Source organism: Ptychodera flava, chromosome 9 (genome assembly GCF_041260155.1).
Source record: "Ptychodera flava strain L36383 chromosome 9, AS_Pfla_20210202, whole genome shotgun sequence".
In the NCBI taxonomy this organism is placed as follows: domain Eukaryota; kingdom Metazoa; phylum Hemichordata; class Enteropneusta; family Ptychoderidae; genus Ptychodera; species Ptychodera flava.
Genome location: NC_091936.1, coordinates 20621249 through 20635279, shown reverse-complemented (window position 1 = coordinate 20635279; position 14031 = coordinate 20621249). Strand labels below are relative to the sequence as shown.

The 14031-nt window shown below is 38.1% G+C and overlaps 1 protein-coding gene across 1 annotated transcript; it reads right to left on the bottom strand.

Annotated features, from left to right (window-relative positions):
* Positions 1-302: 302 nt before the first annotated feature.
* LOC139140296 (uncharacterized) lies at positions 303-12815 on the bottom strand. Its single transcript, XM_070709453.1, has 12 exons — positions 12706-12815; positions 12322-12508; positions 10982-11137; positions 9423-9559; positions 7716-7876; positions 7080-7262; positions 6774-6863; positions 5560-5652; positions 5111-5233; positions 4718-4852; positions 3831-3947; positions 303-462 (listed from the first exon to the last, which is right to left on the bottom strand). The coding sequence occupies exons 1-12, from the start codon at positions 12737-12739 to the stop codon at positions 352-354; spliced, it is 1527 nt and encodes a 508-aa protein (XP_070565554.1). The 5' UTR covers positions 12740-12815; the 3' UTR covers positions 303-351.
* Positions 12816-14031: the final 1216 nt, after the last annotated feature.

The following is a 14031-nucleotide window of genomic DNA, read 5'->3' as shown; positions in this document are numbered from 1 at the left end:
CTTTGACCACATATGGGCATGTTTAGATTACAGGTGACTGTGTACTGTTAATGTTCAAATAACCTGGAGGCCACATGGTGAATTCTCAGCAAAGGGTAAAAATGTGACAATTCACATCAAACAACTGGGTAAATTATCGCACTGTGATGAAAGAGATTCCAATTAAAAGCGCCTCACACAGTTACACCATGCACTATACTTAAATATTTAAACTTGTATGAATCGAGATTTCTGCAGACTGCAAGCATACTCAATAGATACACATATGGAATACAAAATGAATAGAATTAAAAATTGCCTGATATGGGCATATGTCATAAATTCAGTCTCTGTTCGAAGAACTTTATATCACTACTGTTTTTCTGCATAGAAGAGACACCATTGTTGACCTGCAGCCTGGCATCTTTTCAGTTTGCTGTCCATGCCGTCGACAATGCGCTGATAATCCTCCTCTGAAAACTCCTGTTCAAGAAAAATATTAGTGAAATGTCAGAAGTCCAGTTGCTAAGGAACAGTTTTAGAGAAGAGATGGTGACAATGATGATGATGATGACGATGATGACGATGATACTAATGACAACAGTGATGAAGGCACGAGTTAATGAGCTTGTTTAGTCCCCACGGACACCGTCCGGGGGGACTTATAGGTTTGGTCATGTCCGTCCGTGCGTCCGTCCGTTCACGCAGATATCTCAGACATGCCCAGGTCAATTTCTTTCAAACTTTGCACAAGGATAGTACCCTACCCCATACAGATGCACTTCGATTTGTTTCACAATGCGATCAAATTTGGCCGTGTTAGAGGACTTTTTAGTTTTCACCTCCATAGACTCCCATGTATAAGGCAGTCTCCATAGACTCCCATGTATAAGGCAGTCCATAGACTCCCATGTATAAGGCAGTCCATAGACTCCCATGTATAAGGCCAAGAAAAATAAAAATTTAGTTTCTCATCGTATTCATATTGCAAAAAGGATGCAGTGACACAGTTTTTAGTCCCCACGATGAAGTCCAGGGGGCTTATAGATTGGGTCATGTCCGTCCATGAGTCCATCCGTGAGTCCATCCGTGAGTCCATCCGTTCACGCAGATATCTCAGATATTTTGACAAAATGTCACGTGACCTTGGTGACCTTTGACCTCAAATATATATATTTGTCCATAACTCAGTAACCACAAGTGCTACACCCTTCATATATGGTATGATGGGACAGCTTATGACGCCACATATTGTACCTATTGTATCGAGCTAAGGGTCTGATTTTGGTATATAGGGATAACTTAGCACTACAATTTTTTTGACAAAATGTCACGTGACCTCGGTGACCTTTGACCTCAAATATACATATTTGTCCATAACTCAGTAACCACAAGTGCTACACCCTTCATGTATGGTATGATGGGACACTTTATGACGCCACATATTGTACCTCATTAATTATGTGCATATCTAATTTTGAGCGAGCCAATAGAGCTAGAGGTCTGATTTTTGGTATATAGGGATAACTTAGCACTACAATTTTTTTGACAAAATGTCATGTGACCTTGGTGACCTTTGACTTCAAATATACATATTTGTCCATAACTCAGTAAACACAAGTGCTACACCCTTCATGTATGGTATGATGGGACACCTTATGACGCCACATACTGTACCTCATCAATTATGCACATATCTAATTTTGAGCGAGCCAATAGAGCTAGAGGTCTGATTTTTGGTATATAGGGATAACTTAGCAATACAATTTTTTTTTCAAAATGTCACGTGACCTTGATGACCTTAGACCTTGATTATACATATATATGCATAACTCAGTAACCACAAGTTCTATACGCTTCAATTTTGATAGGATATTAGACCTTAAGATTTCACATCTCGTACCTCATTTATTATGCACATATGTATTTCTTGGCTGGCCAACACAGCTAGAGGTCTGATCTTTTTTCCCGATTTAGAACCATAACTTAAACATGCCTCTTGTTATAAATTGGGAAAAATGACATAAACCTACGTGCCCATAGATGTGAACTTATACACTCCAGTGATACTTCTTAATGACCACATTTCCCTGCCCCATCAAGACTAATACTCCTTTTACAAGTGGGGACTATGTCATTGTCAATGACTTGTTTTTTTTGTAATACTATATTTAGTGATCAAAATTTGTGACAAAAAATACTCCAAAGACTAAATATGTGCAGATATGCAAGTGGGGCCTCTAGTGTTACATGTTTTGTGAAATTTTAAGATCTGCTACTGGGAAAAGCAGCACAACGAAGAAGTTACAACCTGTACAACTCCTGCCTCCTACTGAAATATCATAGAGCTTTATCTCAATTTAAATATTAACTTGAATTCACATGATAGATGAAGGACACTGGTTTTGTCCTGTTTTTTCATTCAGTTAATGATTGCTAGGGTTTCCAAACCGACAAGAAAAAGTATAGAATTTCATGATGACTTTCAAATTTACAGTCAGCCTTGAGAATATGGTGAGTATAAGCTGAACGTTAATTTTGTGAAAATGGAATTGTGATTAAAATAATCATAAAAAAATTCTGTGGTCAGAACCACAGGGCTTATCATTCAGTGGCAGAGTTTATGAACATTGCCAGAATTTATCTCGGAGTGTGAACGCTTGTATCTGCTGCACTGGCAAGTCTCAACTTAGCATTGCATGATTATGGCGTAACTGTTGATATACTCTGCAGTATATGTTTGTAAAATTTGTCATTTCTTATTCTCTACTTACTTAGTCACGTTGAAATACCTAATATTCAACCTGTCAACACAGCCTGTATGAGTGTCATGCCCAATGTTGTTGTTAACAAGTGTATTCTCGTCTGGACTAGAATTCACTCGCCAATAAGAGCAGTGTTTTGGCAAAGCTAATACTTCGCATTTCAACATACTTCTTAGGGAGACAAATAAAAGTGGTGTCGTCTTTTGTAACAAATATAATGAATACATCAAAAGTTTAAAGGTATACTGTCACCTGTTCCAATTTTGCCACAGTTACCATGGAAAGAGAAAATCTAACCAATCAGATTTTAAGCGGGTGGCCGCTTTTTAAAAAACAGCGCCCTCACATGGGCATTTTGAATACCAAGGAACGCCCCTTTGACCATATATGGGCATATTTAGATTACAGGTGACTGTATACCTTTAAGCTTTTGTCCCTTTATGATAGTACGCCCTCAAATTTTGCTAAGGAAACTTTGAACCATTCTCTTACCAAATCAAGAATAAAATATCAGGTGTCACTGTGCAAAATTGGTACCAGATAAACAAAGTTCCCCGATATTTAGTGACTCCTGAAACTAAAAATGGCCGCCATTGCTGTGTCAACTCGATGGTGAAGAATTAAATTTCCGATTTTCACAAATATATGCCAGTGTAAACTGTATTTATTCCATGAATAATTACAAAATGAGTTATCACAAGTGGCAGACCAAAATGTATTGCACGGGTTTGAGAGTCTGAATGTCTATCCTCAAAGGCACATTCTACCTTTAAAGATGCACATCTACACTAAAGCCTGTCCCCGGCCTTAAAGAGCATCGACTATCAATGACAGAATTTGAAATCCCAGTGTCAGTTTGAACATGCGTACATGGGACACTTCTCAACTTTATACTAAGCTCATTTGATGATCCCACATATTTTTGTTTGCTTTGTGGAGAGATTTTACCGTTTATGTTTGTCTGGATGACAAAAAAGATTTCAGGATTAAGCAATATGAAACTTTCAGTAATGTCAGTATTTCTTAAATCAGTCACAATGAATCTTACCATAAGATATTTGTAAATTTGAATGTGTAATATTATACCTTCAAGAAGTCGTCTCTCTGTTCAATGAATTGCTTTCGTTCCTGACTCAGAATGTTGACAAACTGATTTGTTCTGTCTTCAGCTTTGACATTGCTGAAACCAGCAGAAGAAAGTAACTGTAAAAAGAAATCACGAGTCATTTATCAAATAAGGCAGAAGTTGACTACATATTTGATGACAGATGACATGAAAAGTTGTCTAGGAGACCTCAAAAAATGACGTACATTTTTCCAATCGCAGAGAAAAGACTGTATTACATCTATACATCTTCTACAGGGCTCTGTAAATCCTAAAATACTATCTGGCCTTGTGCTCGTGAAAATTGGACTTGTTCACCCTTTAACCACTAATGTTTGGGCCACACCAATTGTTACCATTGGTGACTGTGGACCTGTTTACAGATATCGGGGTGGACAGGTTACATTTGGATTTGCATCGGGAAGAACGGCAACCGTATTTGAACGCGTGGTGAAACACTGCGTTGTTGCCATTGGTGATTGATTGTGAGATAGATGGTGCTGTAATTGGACTTTATGAAAACTATCACAGTACTAATAAATGTGCAACCATTGATTGTTTTCCTGTATACTACAGTGCATCATGTCACCATGGCATCCCTGTAGGCGTTCTTATGCAAATTTAGCACTTCTCGTATTTGGAAACATACAGCCTGAAGCTAGACAACAGATACCAGATGAAGCGAAACGGCAATAACACAGCTGCGACTGATTCCCTCAATACTAAAAATTTAATTGGTTGACTGTCTGTTTCTACTGCTAGGAGAATTGGAATTTCAGGACATTTCATTAGAAATACATTTTACATAAACAAGTGATCTCACCATTTAAGAGAGTTTCCCCCGTTTCCCAATACTGGATTCACAAACCTTGCCATACTCAGTAGGGGTACATACAGTATACCCGCGTTGTGCCACATATGTCTGAAACTCCTCAGAATGACTTTCAGGTGGACCGCAGCAGTAGTCAGTGATCAAAACTTTGCCTCCTGGCTTTGTCCATTTCTGGAATAACGGTGAAACAAAAATTGCATTTCATAATCGATTTGAAGGCATACTAGGGTTATTCCAACATGTACCAAAGCTAAACAACAAGCTTCTTCGGTACTCAGCATTATTCCAATGTGTTTTAAACTCAATGGCAGATGATATGCCTGCAGATTCTGAAAAATTAATCTTTCACTGGCTTAGAAGCCACACAACATTTGATCTAATCGGCGTTGGTTCAACAATTTTATGTTTTCCATATTAGGTTTCACTCACAAAAAAGTTAGCAAACAGGGACCGTTTATCAGAAACATGAAGAATCGTCTCTCTGCTGTAAGTCCGATCGAATGATTCCACTTCAAAGCCTCTTCTAGTGATGTCACAGACTTCAAACTGTACCTGATGAAAAATGTGAAAATATTTTTCACTATCAATTATATCAAGTGCATGCATTTCTATATTGATTAATATTTCAATGTATTTAATAATACTGCAGCTACTCAAGTTGAAGCCAGTGGGCGATTCCTTTCTCATCTCTAGTGATTGTTTATCAAACATTGAATTCGGATCCTGGGCACTTTCTGTGAGACAGCAACCAAACCGCTGAAATGAATTTACCCCCAGCAGATTTTAGGAAAGATTACTACAGTTGCTTGCAATTCATTAATGGTTTCTCTGTTGCAGTTTTTTCTGGGATGAAAATTGAAATTGAACAGTTTTCTTACTTGTGAATTTTCCGTCTTGTCGGCAGCTCTTTCCATTGCTGTTTCAATTACATTACTTAGAAAGTCCACTCCAAGGACATCTACACCACAACTCTGTCAAGTTAAAATAATAACCGTCCAGAAAGTCTGAACAAAAGTTGTCAACTTTCAGTTTTGAGGTGTTTAATACCTTCAAGCAGACTGCATCTGGGACAGATATTCAAACTTTCAGATTCTTACAACTCTACTTGTAAAATCTGGTCTAGAGAAAGTAATTACAGAGTGTATAGCAATAATAATAAATATTGATCAATCATTCATTCTGAACAACATTAACTGAACTTTTCATTTAAGTGTTTAAAGGTATACAGTCACCTGTAGTCTGAATATGTCCATATATGGTCACAGAGCCATTCCTTGGTATTCAAAATGCCCATGTGAGGGCGCTGTTTTAAAAAAGGGGCCACCCGCTTAAAATTTGTGATTGGTTAGATTTTCTCTCTCCATGGTAACTGTGGCAAAATTGGAACAGGTGACCGCATACCTTTAGGTGTAACTCAAAGTGGTAACCTAATAAATTGTGTGGTATTTTACTTGAACATACATGCATTCCAAAGAACTTGTAGTTGGAATGAAATGAGCATAGTTGTCTCAGTCACACTTTTCCTGCTATAGTTTCATCCAATATTCAGAGACATTATGCAGAAATTACCAAGTGACAGGTAGTTCAAGACAGGAACTACCACAGGTACAAAAAATCCCTGCTCATAATCTTTTATCCTCTGCCACTATTTTACATTGTCAAAGCGTCTTTCTCTCACAGAAGTTTAATCCAGATATAAATGCCATAGCACATTGTTGGCAGAATACCTGCTGGGCATGTAATAGGTGATGTCACAAGTGTCAGCTCAACCTCAGTTAAAGATAATCTGGATAATGAACACGAACTTGAGATATTGGATAAGCTACATTTTGTAATGTCGAGCGCACCTGTATATCCTTCAAGTTCACCAGTGACACAAATTAAAACAATATCAAACCTTTTCACAGCACAAATATTCACGTAATTTTTAGGGAGAGGAGAATTTCACTCATATGATAGGACAGAGGAACACGAATCACCGATTCTTGACCATTGGGAAAAATAAAATTATATAGTCCTTGTGCAAATGTTGACAGTATAAGTCGTAAATCTATGAGTGGAAAATTTCAGACATTGATGATGCCTGACCCACCTCAGCCATGTAGAAGTCAGCGCCACCCAGACCACATCCAACATCAAGCACTCTCTGTCCAGCTTGTAACTGTAACATGTCAACCAACTCCTAGCAAAAAAAAGTACAAGAAAATTACTAAAGCTGGAAGTGAAACTAATATTCTATCAGTTTTTAAGATAAGTGAAATATTGTGATCCATCATTTTGGAACATTGATAATTAGGGTGATCCAGTAATTTGTAATCTTGGAATATTAAACTGGCCATGGGGTCTTCCTTAAACAATAATCTGTAACATTAAGTCACGCAGTCGACCATCATCCTACCTTGGTTGTTTCAAGTCCCCCGTGGTTGACATAGCCATGTCCAAATATCATCTCACACTGCAGGATTCCCTGTTTGGAGCGTTGTTGGTTGTCAAGGAAACACTGACGAGTAATGCGACCGTCACTGTCTTTGATTTGTTTCTTCTGTAGCAGCCAGCAGACCTGTCTTTGAGTTTTCTTCACCTGCCAAAATGAAAATCAGCGCTAATGCCACCGCTCTCCAGTTTGACCAGAGTCACTGGAACAGAGCCCTACTGTATGGAATCTAACCCTAATCTGCAACATCAGATATGCACGTAATCATTTGAGGAAATGTCTTGTCACAATGTGAAAAACTCTGATTGAGAACATAGGACCGAGACCCCAGCAAACCAATTTAGAGCCCGACAAACTAATTTTCCGAGCAATCAGAGTAGTACTTTGTGAATAGCACCTTTAATATGAACGAAAACTGAAAAAAGTAATATAAAAGCATAGTTTTGGCAAATAATAAATTACACAAATCTAAATAAAAACAGTCCCGGGAATAATCAAATTTCAAAGCAATTGGACGAGCAGACTTCTTGAAGACTCTTCTTAACCCAAAAGGAAAAAATTGAGCTTGAATTTCCCATAAAATAACTGCCTGAGTCTCACCTTGATGTATGTCTGCACAGCTTTACTGAAAATGAGTTGAAATCCTGTAGAAGCAGCGCCATCAGCATCTGGCAATGGTACCAATGCGCTATGATGAAGTGCGTTGTACTCTGATGGGTCACGGTAACGCGTAGGATTCGTCCCATGAGGAATATATTCACCTGAAATTACATATATGTGCATAACGTTAGTTTATAGTAAGATACCAAACCTTTAAGGAACAGACCACTATATCTTTGAAGGGGGTTGTCAGCAATGGAAAAAAATCTCAAGAGTGGGATTGTTAAAAAGTTTTCTGCCAAAAAAAATATGTTCACATCAATTTACACTGACAAAATTCTGGGATAAAAGTATTCTTACTATACCTACTGAAACGATGTAAAATCCTGATTGGTAAAATGTATTTTTTATGTTTCATCCCTTAATGTGCGGATAAACACCTTCAACGACGCACGGTTTTCATGTAGAAATGTCGAGAGAAAAGCATTCAAAGGGCAAAATGGATGCATCCAGGTATTTAAAGACATCGGAATATTAACATTTATTTCCCACACGTTTACATTAAAGGGAAAGGGTCGTCAGGACTGCACGTGTGCGTCTTTCTTGTTTACAAACAATTTATTTCATGCATGATATCTAGATGCATCACGTCAACATAGCTGCAACATTTAAATTTTACGATATTCATTGTTAACAAACATGTAATCGCCAATGTACCCTAGATACAGTGTTTACATCGGTCGTAGGGGTCCCTGGCAACCTTGAGCAGAGTTCCGACGATCGACCCCCTCCCTTTCGAGGTTAGTTGAAATTGTGCGCGAACCTCTTACGAAACTTCATTAGACATATATTTTGCATGATAGATATCTTCGCTACCGTAATATGGAGCGTTATCGTTGGACAATGTTGACAGGTACGTGGCTCTCTGTATAACCGTTGCATCACTAAATGTTGATTTTTCTATTTTAACGACAAATTATTTTGAATTCAAAACGCTCAGAATAACAAGTGCAATTGGAAACAAAAAAAGCAGTTTATTCGATCCCCTTAATGGTATACTGTCACCTGTTCCAATTTTGCCACAGTTACCATGGAAGAGAAAATCTAACCACAGGGACCGTGATCTAACCAATCACAGATTTTAAGCGGGTGGCCGCTTTTTAAATACAGCGCCCTCACATGGGCATCTTGAATACCAAGGAACGCCCCTTTGACCATATATGGGCATATTTAAATTACAGGTGACTGTATACCTTTAATTAGAGTGAGGCTCTTAAACACTACTGGCAACACGAGCCCACGAAATTTCTTTTAAAACGTATTACCTCGAAACAGAAAATTGTGAATTTTTCCTAAACCTTTCCTGAAAGAAACTTTGAACACTTCTCACTCGATCAAGAATAAGACTTAGGGACAAAGTTTTGGCTATGAGAAACCATTAAGTCAAAATGAACCATTATTCGAAATTCACGAAAGCCGCTATATCTGTGATAACTCTATCGGGCAAAAATCAAATTGTTGAGTTTTACAAACTTTACAAAATGGTAAAAATATCATTTGCTCCAAAGCCTTCAAAATGAGTCTAAGCAAGCTTTAGACAAGAAAAATATATAAATTTCAGCGTCCAAAAATGTCTCCAAAGCGCATTCTATCCTTCAAGTTATAGGAAGATCGTAACCAAGCTCTCGCGGGTAAATTTTGACTTACCCACTTGGCGGTAACAAGATTCTCTGAAGAACATATACCCATCCTCAGTGAGCCACAAAAGAATATTTTTTAACAACTCCAAGACTTCATCATCGGTCAAATACATCATCAACCAGTTTGAAAACACAATGTCATAGCTGCAAGACACAACGAGAAGATAATAGAAGAATTAAGGTCAGTGTCAAAGTCACTCTTCCTACAGTCTTGATTTCAAATAGCATAAAACCTATTGAGGACTAAAAGTTGTGTTATTTATATTGAAGTCGACATTGATCAAAAGTATTGCCGTAAATGTTTCTCATATTTTTTCACAATTCTTTCTTTTTCCATCTCTGTTTTTCAAGCAGCGTGAAGTTCCTGGACACGGTACAATAACTGTAATCGCCACACTTATGGCTGTACGGTATACAGTGGTAGCATTGCCAAGGACGTGTAAAGCTCAAGGGGCATACCGTTACACTGGCAAATTTTGATGGAATCATTTTGAAAAGGACATTGAAAACTATAAAAAAAACATTTCCAGAGTTCGCGTTTACGCAAAAATCGTGCGTATTTACGCATTGAACTTGACTCCCTACGCATTTTTTTCATTGTTATGCGTTTTCTATACGCAAAGGATAACACCGAAAGTACTCCCCACGACTGAGCTTAGGCGACAACCAGACGAAATTTGTTGCAACACATTTCTGTCAATCACTCATTTTGTGTGGAAAGTTTCGGATTCTCTGGGCGTTGTCTGAAAAATCAGCATCGAAGTTCACAGGTTATCACGTTAGGCACGTTATCATGTCAGCTGTGCCTATGAATTACGTTGCTAATTTTCAGGCGAGCGATAGTTTCTGAAACTTATGACACAAAGTGAGTGATTGACAGAAATCTTGCGACAAATTATATAAATGCCAACCGCGCACGATCATCACGTCTCGCTGTTCCCAAATTTTGATCAAGCACACATGCAGCATGGCGTCGAAGCAGACAAATCTGTTTTCTTTAAACTTTGCTCTACGAGTCCGTGAAAAAATGATTCATCGGTAGAGCTCGACGGAATCCCGATAAATTTTGAACACTGCAGAAGTGTCTGGATAAGCTTCCATAACTCTAACTTTTGGGTTGCCCGATGTGTTTTGACAGTCGCATGTATGTATACCCTTCGCTGTTACGTTTCTGAGAATCAACATTGTTCAAGTTGTTCGTTAAACTGTTTTCATTAAAATAATGTTACATCGTACAATCCGAATATGTAGTGTAGGTTTATTCAACGGAACATTATATTTACAGTCAGTTTTTCATCAATCGAGTGCGGAAGTGAAATTACGCACTCAAATCCGCCATTACGCAATTTTAGCAGACTAATGCGTATGCCGTACGCGAGGAGAAAAAAGTCACCGCGAACACTGAATTCCTAGTTTTCATATGCAAAGCAAACAAAACTCATGTGTTTTCTCTATTTCTATCCCACAATATACTACGAAGCATAGGAACAATGGAATGCATTCGCTACATCTTTGGAAAAGTTTTATGTGAATTTAGCGTTACTTTGTCGTGAGTCAGACCTTTACCTGTGTTCTGAGAGTTCTAGCTTGGTGACGTCGGCTTGGACGAAATCCACGTTTTGAAAATGGCCGTTGGTTTGTCTGTTCTTCTCGACGAATGCCTCGGTAAAATCCACCGCCGTGACGTGTGCTGCCCTTCTGGCGAGGAATCCCGTGTAACGACTAATGAAGAAATAAAGGCAACATCACAGTACACTTATCTCACTCCTTTAATTAAACATGTTAGATTAAACAGATTAACCTCTAAAAGGGCACGCCATGGCCGAGCATATTTCTTTCCCGTTAAATTTTGCTCTGAAACAGTATACTGGCTGTTCGGTATCAGTAAATTTCATCAGTCCTAATTTTCAGGTCAAATTTCAAGATCTGTGCACGATTAGCTAAAAGAGGAACTTTGACTCTTCTCTAGTTGTCGTAATTTGGTTTTTCTTATTTGTGTTAATGAAACAAAAAGGGAGTACTTTTAATATGTATCTTGTTGAAAATAAAATATTCATTAGTGAATTCGAATTCAAGTTATTGTTGCTACCAACATGACATGATATACAGTAAAATCACACTAAAATCCACAAAACTTGGGCTGATCTTACAATGCCCAATAAAAAAGAGTACCGTGTACACCGGCTGACGTATTACACCCTTCCCCCTCTCACCCGCATGTCAGGAATATTCGACAGCTTCTCTACTCCACGCTGAGAAGACAGAGATGACGTAGCCAATAGCTGAACACTCCAGGCATACACTTGTAGGGCAAACTCGGTTCCGTACTTCGGATAGTGTAAATTAGTTTTTATTGTGTTTCATTGTATTGTGATAAAAAGCAAGATCGCTTTCCAGAGATATTTATTTTCAACATGATACATATTAGACATATCCTTCAAGTTATTTTATCAACAATGACAACAGATTGACGACAGCAATTCAGCAGCCTGAATTCCTGTTTGTGTTAATGAGTTGAGGAGTTTCGACCGATAACAATTACTGTGTACAATACGCACGCGCATTACACATTTGCTGATATTCGATTGGCTAATAGTTTGAGTTCAAAGGTTAGCTTACACGAATCACGTCTCCGCTCAATAGCCTTGCAATACTGTGACAGTTCACGTTTTTCCGAAACAGAATGGTTGACGTGGGCCAATGAAAAACTCCAATGGACTATTTTCTTTCTAGCCTTTCACCTAGTTATGAAAGCACTGTTTGATTGTATACAATCAAACACACATTTGTTTTTGAAGTTGTGATCATACCTTTTCTAGGTGAAATAAATCAGAAATCATAAATCATAAAAATTCCGAGCGGTAATTTTTGCGGTATTCGAACAAGTTACGTAGCACAAAACCCACCCGATGCCAGCTCCGAGTTCTAGTATCCTCTTCCCCTCATAGTTTGGCAGCATCGACAAGATTTCTTGGCACTCCGGGTCAGCTATTGCTTCGGCTGCCGAATCCAATAGCATTTCTTTCACTGATGCTCCGTGGTGAGAATAACCAGTCCAGAAATCCTGCATAGTTTTGCGGACATTTTCTTCTCCTGCGTGGGTTATTTGAACTTGATTGTTAAGTTACAGCTCCTGTATAGATTACAATGTCCACACTCTACGAACAAATTCTCTCTCCATGCAAGTACAGAAGAGCAACTTTTCGTTGAAAGTGTTAGAATCCATAATGCGAACAACATATGAGTATTCAGTATGTGTGTGCGCGCGTGTGTGAGTATTGTTCACGTACCTTGAGAGTTCACCCCTTCAACATATTTGGCCATTGTTCCATGGATCTATAAATGTTTTCAGCGTACAAAATTCTTACGCTACGGAAAGTTCAAATATATCTTCAACAGGAGATGGCTGTTCTGACACAAAATTATAATTTTCTGGTGAAAATCAAAACCATGACAAGTTTTGTCTTTAATTACCTAACCCCCCCCCCCCCCAATTACGATATTTTGAACGCATATCTTCGGAATCAGTTGCTGGTAGGTGGACCACAGTAAACGTCATTTTAAAGTTCCATAAACTGTATCTGTGGCTATTTTTTTAGAATTTTTGTTCTGTGGTTTCCTTTCACTTTATGCATCGAATCCCTAAACTGTAATTTAATGCCATTTATTTAGCATATCAACACAGTCTATATGAGTATAATCTCCATTATTACTGTTGAAAAATTGTATTCCAACCCGGGACTAGAATTCATTTGTAAACTATAAACAATGATAACTACACACATACAAGCTGTGTTGACAAAAAGAATACTCGAATTTCATCATGACAAACGGATTAGGGTCAGACACGGTAGTTGATATACAGAAGCAGAATACTGAAAAACTTGCCACAAGTTACAGCTTATGTCCCTTTAAGTAATATCTTACATTGTCCTAGGGTCTACGCTAAGTTTTTACGACTTAAACTTTTCATGCTTTCGAATAACTAAACATTTTTGCTCACGATCGCGATGATCTTTGCCGTCTTACAGCTATAGAAAATACTCCTCATTTGGTAGAACTCTACTGATAATATATTGCCGATTGGGCCAAAGTGAGCTAATTCTTAATTTTTCGCTTGCTTAAAATCCACGGGCAGATAAGCGGCCACAACCACACACCAAAATTATAACACAGACTTTTTGCATTTATTTGACAGTTTTCTCATACAACACTGTATATGCTAGAGGATGGTCGTTGTATGTCACCACATGTATCAATGGTTGTAATGTGATTGCCCCAAAGAAATATTTTGTTGCTACGTATAAGTCAAGGTCATGACTTGGTTTTGCCACTGAATGTTTCTTATTTACCGAACAACACTAAAACTACGCGTGCGCGGATCTGAAAAAAATACACTTACTTATGTAAGTAATGTATATAATTTATTATAACGACCAGTCTTACTGGTCGTTATAATAACTTTGCATCACATTGGTATCACCGTTACTTTGCAAGGAATGCTGCACCGTAGAGGGCGGCAGACTTCGATACAATTTGCTTGCACCAATACCGTGGACCTAAGTTTTCGTAACATTTTGAATCATGTTAAATTCGGAGGAAATCCCGGGAAAAAT